The 13,149-nt window shown below is 44.1% G+C and overlaps 1 protein-coding gene across 7 annotated transcripts in view; it reads left to right on the forward strand.

Annotated features, from left to right (window-relative positions):
* The window catches only part of LOC306914832 (uncharacterized protein), a 77,985-nt gene extending 67,860 nt beyond the window's left edge, over positions 1-10,125 (forward strand). For 6 of the 7 annotated variants that reach the window (XM_079492031.1, XM_079492033.1, XM_079492034.1 and 3 more), the window contains 6 exons: positions 3,376-3,490; positions 4,777-4,896; positions 6,522-6,782; positions 7,512-7,674; positions 8,615-8,783; positions 9,317-10,125. In XM_079492031.1, coding sequence (XP_079348157.1) covers positions 3,376-3,490; positions 4,777-4,896; positions 6,522-6,782; positions 7,512-7,674; positions 8,615-8,783; positions 9,317-9,754 — 1,266 coding nt within the window. In that variant the 3' untranslated portion in view covers positions 9,755-10,125. The remainder of the gene's footprint in view (positions 1-3,375; positions 3,491-4,776; positions 4,897-6,521; positions 6,783-7,511; positions 7,675-8,614; positions 8,784-9,316) is intronic. The other variant, XM_079492035.1, reaches the window with a different exon arrangement.
* Positions 10,126-13,149: the final 3,024 nt, after the last annotated feature.

Genomic DNA, 13,149 nt, shown 5'->3' on the forward strand with positions numbered 1-13,149 from the left:
ACTCACTTCAGACGGGTCTGATTTTTTATTCTTTGTTTCGTGACTTTTCTTTTTTTAAATATCAGTTAAGTTTAGTTTTTTTTTTATTGTAATATACATAAAACGAGTCTCAATGTGATGTGTGTGAGATTGTAGATTGTACATTTTAGATTTATTTTCTACTTTAGAAGGTTTGAAGACTGAAATGATGTACACATATCTCTATGATATTAGTTAGTTTTAGTTTGTTTTGTAAACACACAACACAGTTTTATTTGCCTTTTCGAAATGTGTTATTTTTATTATTTTTCCCCCCCTCCATTTCGTTAGCTTAGTTAACTAATAACCTTGATGCAGCGGGTTAAGGGGGCTTGCCTACTACCTCGTCACCATCTCTGTTCTCCTTTCACTATCATTTTGGGGGTCCTTCACATGAAAACATTCAGAACCAGTGATATAGCAACATACGTTTTTCTGAAAACTGTTGATTTTAGAAGACATTTTTTTAGAATCGGCTTCAGGTCTTAAAGGGTTAAAGGTTTTTATGATGTGATCCATTTCAAATCACCGTATGAGCGATTTTCTCTGAGTCATTGCATCTGTTCAATACTCCCAAGTCAGGGAGATTTAAACAGATTTACAGATGATGCCGATGCGAATGGCTTATGGAAATCTCCTGCTACGGATCAGCCATCTCTGTTTTCCACTTTATCCCCATTACCCTGTTTTAAATATTTCTGAAGTTATTTCATTATTCCAGGGAAGTGATCAAACGGTTGGCTGCTGGAACATGCTAATTAGGTCATCAACATCTTAACCCATTTTGTGCGGGAACCCCTTTTGGTGTTTATAGCAGCCATTATGTTATACTTTAGCTATTGAAAAATAGCAGATCTACAAGCTCATAGCGCGCCACCGAGTGCCGCGCTACGAGCTTGTAGGTCTGCTATTTTTGAAAAATCGTGAAAATGTGGCGCAAATCTTTGAATATACATTCTTTCAGAGCAAACGTTTTTAACTCAAATCTTTGCTTCTGGGGGGTGTCCCTGGAACAACATTCTTTCAGATGGGGGTCGGCAGCCAATTACATATATTTTTGGAGGTCCTTGACATGAAATATTTTGAGAACCACTGATATAGAAACATGAGGTTTTTCAGAAAACTGTCAGGATTTAGAAGACATTTGTAGAATCTACGGTAGGCCTAAATGGGTTAATGAGCTTGCATGTCTCTGATGTAGTGCAGAACTTCCTGTTCTGCCTGGAACATTGTAGACTTAACCCGTTTAGGCCTGAAAATAATGTCTTCTAAATCCTGACCGTTTTCTGAAATACCTATGTTTCTAGGCCTATATTATATCACTCAATATTTCATGTCAAGGACCCCAAAAATGATCTGTAATTGGCCTCCGACCCCCATCTGAAAATATGCTGTTCCAGGGACCCTCCAGAAGCAAAGATTTGAGTTAAAAACGTTCGTTCTGAAAAAAAATATTCCAAATTTGAGGCACATTTTCACGATTTTTCAAAAATAGCAGACCTACAAGCTCATAGCGCGCCACTCGGTGGCGCGCTATGAGCTTGTAGATCTGCTATTTTTCAATAGCTAAATTATAACATAATGTTTAAAACACCAAAAGGGGTTCCCGCCCAAAATGAGTTAACCATCAACCAATGCTGCTTTAGTGTACTGTGGTTCATTCATAGGGTAATAATTAAATCATGATATCTTTGTCGCACATAGTTCAGCAATATTGGAGATGTCTGCAGAAAAATAGAAAAATAAGAATATATTTATATACAAACGTAATGTATTTTAATTTATCCATAACTCATAAACCAACTAAGTGGAAAAAGCGGCACTCCAAAATAAAAGATGCAAGACTGGCTCAGATGCAATTCTTCTCATGTTTATTTGAGAACGCTGACACGTTTCGGCAAAGCTTTCCTCAAATGTTTTAGTCTTAGTTATTTTCAAAGCTGAGCACCCACTGCCTTAACCAAGGGCAGTTCCCAGAGCAAGTGCACCGGTTTATCTTTTTGAGTGGTGCAACCACTCCCTTACGGACTTATGTTTGTGGGTGCCTGCCTGCCTGGCTGGCTGGCTGGGTAGGTATGAGCATGAAAACAGCATGGTTGTTTTTCACCACCTGTGCGCAACCTAACACACACACAAGTAGAGGGACCGGCACACAGTAACTGTCATTTCGTTTCGGACACGGGGCGGCTCGCCGGAATCGGGCCGGCACCCTGGATGCGTTCCTGTGGGTCTGACTCTGGAACTTCCGCCCCCCACCCCCACATGGAGTTGCACCACTTACTTCACACGGGTGTGATTTTTTTTAGTCTTAGTTATTTTCAAAGCTGAGCACCCACTGCCTTAACCAAGGGCAGTTCCCAGAGGAAGTGCACCTGTTTATCTTTTTTTTTACCCTTTTGTATATTCTGATAAGTAATCGTTGCTGTCTCTCCAGCTCTTTAGTAAACAGAAAATACATTTTCAGTTGGCTGAAGAAGACCAAACAGGAGAGAGTAGACAATTATCAGCTTACATTTGATATTGTTCCAGTTCCAGTTTTGTCTGCTCAAATTCTTTCGTTTTCACTTCCAAGCTCTCTCGTGATCGGATAGAATTGGTATCCCGGACTGAAAATACATTTTCCGTTTTCTAAAGAGCTGTAGAGACGGAGAGCCCCCTGTCACTGAACAAACACTATAGCAACGATTGCTATCAGAATGTATTGCCATTAACCCATTTTGGGCGGGAACCCCTTTTGGTGTTAGCATTATGTTATGCTCGGTGGCGCGCTACGAGCTTGTAGGTCTGCTATTTTTGAAAAATCGGAGAACAACTGACATAGAAACATAGCTTTTTCAGAAAACTGTCAGGATATAGAAGACATTTTTAGAATCTGATCTCAGGTCAAAATGGGTTAACACTTACTTTGACAAAAATATAGAACTTATCATCACAACGCTTCACATCACGATGGTTGACGAACGTGAAAAAAATTAATACGTTTTTGAAAGGTTTTACCTATAATGACCATGTCCAACATGGGCCACTTTGAACGTGGTTAATGTTTTCATAATGTCTCGGCAGGATGCAGGGGCTTTGAAGAGGTTCTTGAACGTGGTTAATGTGTTCATAATGTTTGCAGGATGCAGGGGCTTTGAAGAGGTTCTTGAACGTGGTTAATGTTTTCATAATGTCTCGGCAGGATGCAGGGGCTCTGAAGAGGTTCTTGAACGTGGTTAATGTTTTCATAATGTCTCGGCAGGATGCATGGGCTCTGAAGAGGTTCTTGAACGTGGTTAATGTGTTCATAATGTTTCGGATGCAGAGGCTTTGAAGAGGTTCTTGAACGTGGTTAATGTTTTCATAATGTCTCGGCAGGATGCAGGGGCTTTGAAGAGGTTCTTGCTAAAGGAGGACATCAAAGAGTTGGCGTTTGACGAGGAACCCTGGGAGGTGCCAGAACCTCTCATGCCAGAATACGCACTCGAAAGAGGTACGTACGTCTGACCAAGCTCGGAGCGTCTTAGCATCTATTCTGCACCAAGCCCCCCCCCCCCCCCCCCCCAAAAAAAATGACAACACCATCAGCGTGTTTCTCACGCTGTTGAGAAACACGTTATCACATCGATGGCACACCGTGCGCTGCCGCCCCCAATTTAGCTTAGATGTGTGAGATTGACGGCTCCATACAAAGTAGTGCTACTGTATGTATCGCACTATAATTAGAGCGGGGGAAATGGGGAATGCGCTTCGGCGGCTCCACTATAGGCGCTACTTTCTCACAGCTGGTTGTCGGTGCCATCTCTCTGACATTTGCCCTGATTTCCCTATCGTTTCATGAGTGTGCACAGAAGAATTAATGCGCCACACACACGCACGCACGCACGCACGCACACACACAAAGCTCTGCCGCAGAGCAAACACTATGATATGCAAGAGAATGATGTTTTGCACATATGCTAATTATGGTTTGTTCATTGCTGTCTACTGTACATGAAAGAGCAGCTGTTAGCCAGGCTCAAAGAGCAGCATAGAACACACACACACACAGTTGCAAGGACAAACTAATGACACACACACACAACCCTTGCATGTATGAAATAAATTAATAAAATGAAAGGGAACATTCTGTAGAATGAGGTAAACCTTGGCAGAGGTCGTGTTGATACTAAGACAGGAGGGTGACATCGACCGTACAACCCTCCTGGAGTGTGCCTCCAGTGTAGGGAAAAGGGGACTGGAGGACCAGGAGGGGTTGGTTGGTGCAGTGCAGAGAGAGGCGCTCAGCGTCCAGCTGAAAGGATCATCTGACATGTGCCGAGAGGGGTTGCCAAACTTTAGAAACCTTTACATCAGAGCCACGAAGGGAGTGTTTGAGTTTCTGTAATTTCCCAAAGGATAGGCATCTTTTATACAACGAGTATGAGAGGGGTTCTTCACTACACGTATTTTGCCGCGCGAACTCTACATGTTGTGTTGCAACACGTTATGACCACCACGTAGATTGCCTATTTTCAGCGTAGAGAGAGGGAGAAAAGGAGAGTCCCTAGCCGTCAACGTACATGGGGTTCAAGTGACTAATGGAATCAGAACACAAGCCAACCTATGAAATCCTAATGAAGTGAAATGGTGATGAAATGAGAACAATCATCACCGGGTCCAAGAAAACAGGGTTGCATAGAATTTCTTTGTTTGATAACATGTTGCGTAACCTGTTCTCTCTCTCTCTCTCTCTCTCTCTCTCTCTCTCTCTCTCTCTCTCTCTCCGTTCCAATTCAGTGTCCTCAAAGGGACCCCCTTCTGTCAGCAACACAGACCATCCTGGGCAGGCGGACGGAGAGCAGACCCTTATGTGCTGGCCTCCACGGGCATCCATATTGAATACAGGTGGTCGTACAGGTACTGTACCCTTATGTGCTGGCCTCCACGGGCATCCATATTGAATACAGGTGGTCGTACAGGTACTGTACCCTTATGTGCTGGCCTCCACGGGCGTCCATATTGAATACAGGTGGTCGTACAGGTACTGTACCCTTATGTGCTGGCCTCCACGGGCGTCCATATTGAATACAGGTGGTCGCACAGGTACTGTACCCTTATGTGCTGGCCTCCACGGGCGTCCATATTGAATACAGGTGGTCGCACAGGTACTGTACCCTTATGTGCTGGCCTCCACGGGCGTCCATATTGAATACAGGTGGTCGTACAGGTACTGTACCCTTATGTGCTGGCCTCCACGGGCGTCCATATTGAATACAGGTGGTCGTACAGGTACTGTACCCTTATGTGCTGGCCTCCACGGGCGTCCATATTGAATACAGGTGGTCGTACAGGTACTGTACCCTTATGTGCTGGCCTCCAAGGGCATCCATATTGAATACAGGTGGTCGTACAGGTACTGTACAGTGGTGGAAGAAGTACTACAAGTAAAAGTCCGGTGTATATATAATTAATTTATTGGGTAAAAGTATTTTCTTCAAATATAGCCTACTTACAGTATTACCAAAGTAAAAGTACCCAGAATTACATTTTGGGTACATTGCATGTTAATTTGTAAAATGGTCAATTACTAATAACTACATTGTAAATCAGTAAAACAGATTTCATGTTTAATTTATGAAACATTGACAAGGCATGTTACACAGTGTAAAAAAATCACACCCGTGTGAACTGAGTGGTGCAACTCCCCTCCCTCCCCCCTCTCTCTCTCGCTCTCATTAGCAGGCAACTGCACTATCTCTCTCTCTCTGTTTCTGGCACAACAGCGCCACTTTTGGTACTCATTGGTACTGGTGCTCATAGTCGGTCACACACAAACATAGTTGTCACACACAAACATTAACGTTAACACGGACATTGCTGTTCCTTGGAGTGGTTGCACCACTCAAAAAATCCTGAATGCCAAACCTTACCTCGACTAACCTCGACATAAAACCTTACGTTGCAAGTCATAAAACACCATAACAACCTTACAACGAACAACCTCGTATAACATAAACAGATCTGCAGTATATTTTGATTTATGATGGGCTAAGAAAGTTCCAAACTGCCATGGATAATTCAAACTCTTTAAGAATGTATGTGAACATAAACATCGTTGCTGTGCGGCAGAAACCAGCTAACTCCATTTTTCTTTTTTGCTTGTAGTTGTAGATGGGCTATTTTCTTGTGATTTAGTCTAAGATTAGAGCATTTGAAGCAGTCAAACTAGCAATATTGTTCAGAAGCATCTCCGAGACATCTTAACTTCTTGGTCATACAAACATTTTCAGTCGTGGGATTTGACTTTGCTTTAATGTATGTAAAACACGGCACTACTTGTTTTCTCTCACCATTCAACTTCGGCTCTCAGCTACGAAGCCGAGGCGAGGGTGTTTTTGAAATGTAGGATGGAAATTGCAGCATTCCAACAAGGTACCTCATGGCGCAGTGTTTTTGCGCCATGAGGTACATTGTCACGGCAGTGTATGGTACAAACCTTTAACACACAGACTATTCTCACTGCTTGTGCGTTTTGCACCCAGGTGCTCCGATGGCTGGAGCCGTGGAAGCGGTCATGAAGATGTGGCCACCCCCTGCTGCGCCTAAGGACAGGGACCCAGACAGCGACACCACACCCAAAGGAAGCGGCGGCCATCATGTCGGCCTTCCCCAGAGTCACAGCAGCGGCGGCGACGGCTACGAGGGCAACCAGCCTGCAGACCTTCCTGCTCTTCCTGCTTCTTACACAGACCACATCCATCCAAGCGCTGGTGCAGGACTTCCCAGCATCTCTCATGCTGCAGGTTAGAGATTCTACCCCTCTAGTTCAACTACCCCAGTCAAGTAGAAATGTCTCCAGAGCTTTCCCTTTACCGTCCACATTTACATCAATTTGGAGCTTATAGGTTATAATGGTTTTGCATTTGTCATTATTCACCTTTACCTCCCAATGTATGAATGAATGGACCATTGTAGAGTGCTTTGAGTAAGCGCACTCTGTACAACAGGGATGTCTAACTCAGTTTGGGGTGGGGGCCGCATTGGACGAAATGTGAATTCTTGGTACTTAGCTACTCATTGTCACAGCTGAGCCAGAGCAATTAAGGCACTCGAAGGGAGGGGGGAGCGCCTCCCCCTCCATCCCTTGCTTAGAAGCAAGCACTGCTCAGAGCACTGGCTTAGAGGTAGTGTTGATTCACTTTTTTTTAAATCATGTCGCGGGCCGCATTGGACGTCTTCGCAGGCCGCAGTTTGACACCACTGCTGTACATAGAAAAGCGCTATAAAAATGCAATCCATTATTAAAAAGGCTTATGTGACGGAGCATTCCGTCACAGCTGACGGTTGTATTTAATTATTATTTCATTAGTTTTGGTTTAACTATAATAACCTTGGTTTGAAGAACATGGTGCTGAAGCCGGGGCGATGCATTCAGTGTCTTATCTAGTCTAGTCTAGTCTAGTCTAGTCGGTGCGCTAGGAGGCTACGGTGACTCTGAGCGTGCATTTATTTGCCTGTCCAATGTCTTTCAGGAAGCGGTAGGGTGGGAGGGACTCTGACGACGCACAGCACGGGCGACCCCAGCAGCGACAGAGACTCTGCCGGAGGTTTGACCCCAGCTGTCGGCCCCAGGCAGAGGACTGCAGCTGCAGACCACACCAAGATGGATGACCATGAGCCCACAGCCAATAACCAGTAAGATTCTCCTCCTGGATACCTATCAGGGGTTAATAGCTATTATTCATGACATAAGCCCACCTTAACCCATTTAGATTCTACAAATGCCTTCTAAATTCTGACAGTTTTCTGGAGAAAAAAAACATCTTCCAGTGACCTCCCAGAAGCAAATCTATGAGTTAAAAATGTGCGCTCTGAAAGAATATATATATAAAGACTTTTAAAAAATAGCAGACCTACAAGCTTGTAGCGCGGCACTCGGTGCCGCGCTATGAGCTTGTAGATCTGCTATTTTTCAATAGCTAAAGTGCAACGTAATGCTTAAAACACACAGTTTTTGAGCGGTGCAGCCAGTGCTGTCTGTCTGTCTGTCCGTTTGAGCAGGGAATGTGCTCATATGATTGGACATCATGTTGTCGACATCATCAGACGTCTTCATTGTGATGAAAGGCACCGCTCACTTCACACGAGTGTGATTTTTATTTATACCCGTCAATAGCTCATACAGCATGAATCCTATATGTTTTTGGTAGCCAATAGCCAATGCTATTCCCTTTATATTACTACCTGTTTAATCTCACTTTGGGCGGGAACCCCTTTTGGTGTTAGCATTATGTTATGCTTTAGCTATTGAAAAATAGCAGATCTACAAGCTCATAGCGCGCCACCGAGTGGCGCGCTACGAGCTTGTAGGTCTGCTATTTTTGAAAAATCGAAAACTGTAATTTTCAAACAGACATTTTTAGAATCTCAAAATCTAATTTTGTTTTATTCTTAGTTGTATTTTTATTTAATTTTTCTGCATCTGTCCTGCGTTTCATACTGCGGTACTGCCATGACAACTGACTTTCCCTTGTGGGATCAATAAAGGACTGACTGTCTATCCCTCCCTCCCTCCCTCCCTCCCTCCCTCCCTCCCTCCACCTCCCTCCACCTCCCTCCCTCCCTCCACCTCCAGCAGTGCTGTCCCTGAGGCGGTGCTGATGCCCAGTGTGTTCCAAGGGACCGGCGGTGCAGGAGAGGGCCAGCGGCCCCCCATGGCCCTGGACCCTCCCATGTGGAACAAAGTCCAGCCACCGAAGGACGCGCTGGAGGACCTGGAGCTCGTCTGTCAGAGACCCAGCACGGTGAGTGCATTCGAATAAGCAAGCCAAAAATGCCTGTGCAAAGATTTCACATCTTATCATATTAGATACATGTATGCCTTCATTCACAGTGAAATTGGACCTGGTTCCCAATAAACATTATGTCTCCGTCTAATATTAGTGTTCTATGTGAATGTACTCGCTACACAAACAATAGATATACTGTATATATTTTGGAGAGAACAACGGTCCCAGGATGAAAAGACCTTAAAGGCCTGTAGAGACACAAGCTTTTTTGCTTTTCAGTCCAGTGTGCCATTCTCAGTTTATCATTTATTTCATCATTTGTATTTGAAGTTTTGAACGTCCCAAAATACCAGATCTACAACGCATTGACATGTACATATTTTTGCTCGTAGATTGGCTATTTTTTGTCGTACGACCAGATATATTGGTGTTAAATGGTTACTATTGATTAAGATAAGCTGAGATGTAAAAGTATTTTTTTGGCCAGAGCGATAATGACAAGCTGCCATGAAGGAATTGCGTCTCAAGAGTGATGATGTCGTTGGCAGGTGGTGTTGTCTGATGAACCCAGAGCCCTGGCCGAGATCGGGGAATGGGGCGAGCAGCTGGTCAACTCCTTCCTGTGCCACTGGAGGGACACCGACGCTCCCGAGGGGCGCCCCGCGCACATCACGTGGTGCAACCAGAACGGTGAGACCGGCCAGCCGTACGATTTTAAACTCTCCTTCGGAGGGGCAGGGCAGGACGGCGGAGAGGAGGGCACGACGACGGTCGTCTACGTGGAGGTGAAGTCCACCGTGAAGCGAGAGAAGGCGTTCATCCACCTCTCCGCCAACGAGCTGGACTTTGCCCTGAAGGAGAGAGAAAGGTATCACATCTACAGGGTGTACAGTGCGGGCGACGCGCAGGGCGTTCGCCTGTGCCGCATTCGTAACTTGGCACAGCATCTCCACACCAAAGACGTGGAGTTGTTTCTGTTTGTATAGCTCGTTTTTTGGAGTCTCGCAGAGCTGTTGTGTCCCTCTTTTATTTTTGTTTACACATTCCATTTGAAAGGCTGAAAAGGTTATACATTCTTAAACCTCCTAGTTTATTGTAACAGAATATTTTTGCTCGTCTTTTTTTGTATTTTAAAAATTTGACTTTTACTAGTATGTTTTTTCTTAAACGGCGAGAACATTTGCACATTCCTTTAAAATGTAGACTTTTAAATGTTTTTATTTTGTTAATTGACTGCCTTTTGTTCCATTGTTTATACAATGTTTAAACACTGAATAACCCTCTGTGATTTATTTTTTCATACCTTGTCTTTACTGTGTGCTTCTGTTGAAAAATAAAAAGGTATTTCCCTTCAACTTTACAAGCATAATTTCTTTGTTTTGTTTTTTGTTTTTAAATCAAATTATCTTCCTGTGAACTTGTCTTTGATAAATAATAACCGTTCTGGAGCCTGTGAGCTGTGATGCATGAAATGCCAATACTGTGGTCTCATATGCGCGCACAAACACACACACACACACACACACACACACACACATTCTTCTGCTCATTTTGATCCCTTTACAACACACCCTGGCCTGATATCATGAGCATTGATACAGTAAGTCAGGGGTTCTCAACCTGTGGGTCGCGACCCCTCGGGGGGGTTGCCAAATTATTTTGGAGGGTCCCCAAATAATAAAAAAAAAAAAAAGAAAACAGTATGCAACTGAATGGCTAGAAAATGGAAATGAAGAGTTTACATATAGTACACATAGTACATGCATACCTTCCCTAATGATTATATCTGGTTTCAGTATTTATTTATGGTGTATTGTCTCTATTATTAAGGTTATTGTAGCAGTCAATTTATATTGGGGGGCGGGGCGGGGGTCCCGAGACGTTGCCAAAGCATTTTCGGGGGTCCCCGGCCAAAAACGTTGAGAACCCCTGTAGTAAGTGACCATCTGCCAGCCTCCCCAGATCACTGCGACCCAGTGACTACTGTAGTGTGTGTAGACTAAACCTATAGTGTCTAATCCTTAGTGTAACCATGTGCTGTTCAAGGCAGCATGTAATCTCGTTAAAGGATATCTCTGTATCAATTTACTTTAGCTCTGTCATTTGGCTCACTGCCTGGTAGCCGTAACGAATGTATTGGCAAACTTATAATTACAAAGGCCCCCAAAGTCTGAAATACATTCGGATGAATCACCAGGAATGAACACGGCACTCGACTTGACAAAATCCAATTATAGCAGCAAGTTGGAAAAAAACAAATTACCAAACCTGCAGGAAACACCAATTAGTAAATCAGAAATGTCTATTTACTGTAAATGTAGACAACCTGTACATCACATGGAAATTCACTGACAGCCTACAGAATCGCAGCATCTATACCAGGGGTGGGCAACTTTGACGATGGAGAGGGCCACTATAGTTCCACTCTCACTCCATAGGGCCATATATTACTGTCGTAGCAAAGAATAGCCGATCTACAAGCTCAAAACGTGTTGCGCTGCGACGCGTTTTGAGCTTGTAGAGTGGCTATTTTTGCTATATTCAAATTGAAATCCTGAAAATTAACATTTTTATGTAATTTCAAATGCCTTTAATTATACTTGTGTTGAAGCATTGAGCTATACTAATTTAGACTGAAGTAATTAAAGCGGGTCATGTTTGCATGTTGTGGAATTGTAACAGCTGAAACCAATATTATATCAGTATTCTGACATTAACCTGAGGGCCACATTAAGTGAAGGTGGGGGCCGCATGTGGCCCCCGGGCCGCCAGTTGCCCACCCCTGATCTATACATTAGAGTTGTAAACATGATAAAATGCATGTAATCTCTGCATGTCCGTCCCCTGCATATCTGAAGCGTCCGACTGATTGTTCTGGATCTTAGCCTTCAAAACATGCTTTGGAGTCAAAGTGTAGGACCTTGGTGTGGGTTGAGCAGGGAGTCAAAGTGTAGGACCTTGGTGTGGGTTGAGCAGGGAGTCAAAGTGTAGGACCTTGGTGTGGGTTGAGCAGGGAGTCAAAGTGTAGGACCTTGGTGTGGGTTGAGCAGGGAGTCAAAGTGTAGGACCTTGGTGTGGGTTGAGCAGGGAGTCAAAGTGTAGGACCTTGGTGTTGGTGTGGGTTGAGCAGGCAGTCAAAGTGTAGGACCTTGGTGTGGGTTGAGCAGGGAGTCAAAGTGTAGGACCTTGGTGTGGGTTGAGCAGGGAGTCAAAGTGTAGGACCTTGGTGTGGGTTGAGCAGGGAGTCAAAGTGTAGGACCTTGGTGTGGGTTGAGCAGGGAGTCAAAGTGTAGGACCTTGGTGTGGGTTGAGCAGGGAGTCAAAGTGTAGGACCTTGGTGTGGGTTGAGCAGGGAGTCAAAGTGTAGGACCTTGGTGTGGGTTGAGCAGGGAGTCAAAGTGTAGGACCTTGGTGTGGGTTGAGCAGGGAGTCAAAGTGTAGGACCTTGGTGTGGGTTGAGCAGGGAGTCAAAGTGTAGGACCTTGGTGTGGGTTGAGCAGGGAGTCAAAGTGTAGGACCTTGGTGTGGGTTGAGCAGGGAGTCAAAGTGTAGGACCTTGGTGTGGGTTGAGCAGGGAGTCAAAGTGTAGGACCTTGGTGTTGGTGTGGGTTGAGCAGGCAATCTTGGGAACATCTAGTGAAAAACAGTGCATGCTGTTCCACTTCCATCACCGTTTTAAGGGTTAGTTCAGAATTTTGGACTTAAAGCAGTTGGAAATATTTACCACTAATAACAGTGGCTGCAAACGTATTCATTGAGTGCCTGAGTCCTGTGGTGGGAGGTCTGGTTTTGGTGAATATTAATTTAATTTGGTGGGGGTCTGGGGGCAACTCATTAAAAATAAATGAATTAACTAAACTTTTGTATTGTTAACCTATTTCTACCATATAGCGCAACTTTCGTTCAACTTTGATCCCTCTGTCACTATTTTCACTATTGTCACTCTATTTTTTAGCACAAAAACTAGTTCCATGTGACAGAGGGGTGAAAGTTGAACGAAAGTTACGCTATATGATAGAAATAGGTCAACAATAAAAAAAAAAATTGTGGATTAGTTTATTAATGAGTGACCCCTAGACTGCCCCCCACCAAATGACTGGAACCATCACCAAAACCAGGGGTTTGAAGTTGAACCGATCTTGGGAACACATTTAGAATGTCTTTGCATATCAGTCCCAGTACTTGCTGTTCCATCACAGTAGAATCTTTACTCTACTACTAATATGGGAGTGAACCGGGTTTGAATCAAAGGTGGAAACATCTCTCCTCCCTCCTCCTACTAATAGCCTGGCGTGAATCCACGATAGACTGATGGCGTGGATTCACTCATACGTGCACGTTCCTCCATGGTGGAGCATGTGAGTGAATCCACGTTACTTAT

Source organism: Electrona antarctica (assembly GCF_951216825.1).
Source record: "Electrona antarctica genome assembly, chromosome: 22".
Lineage (NCBI taxonomy): Eukaryota > Metazoa > Chordata > Actinopteri > Myctophiformes > Myctophidae > Electrona > Electrona antarctica.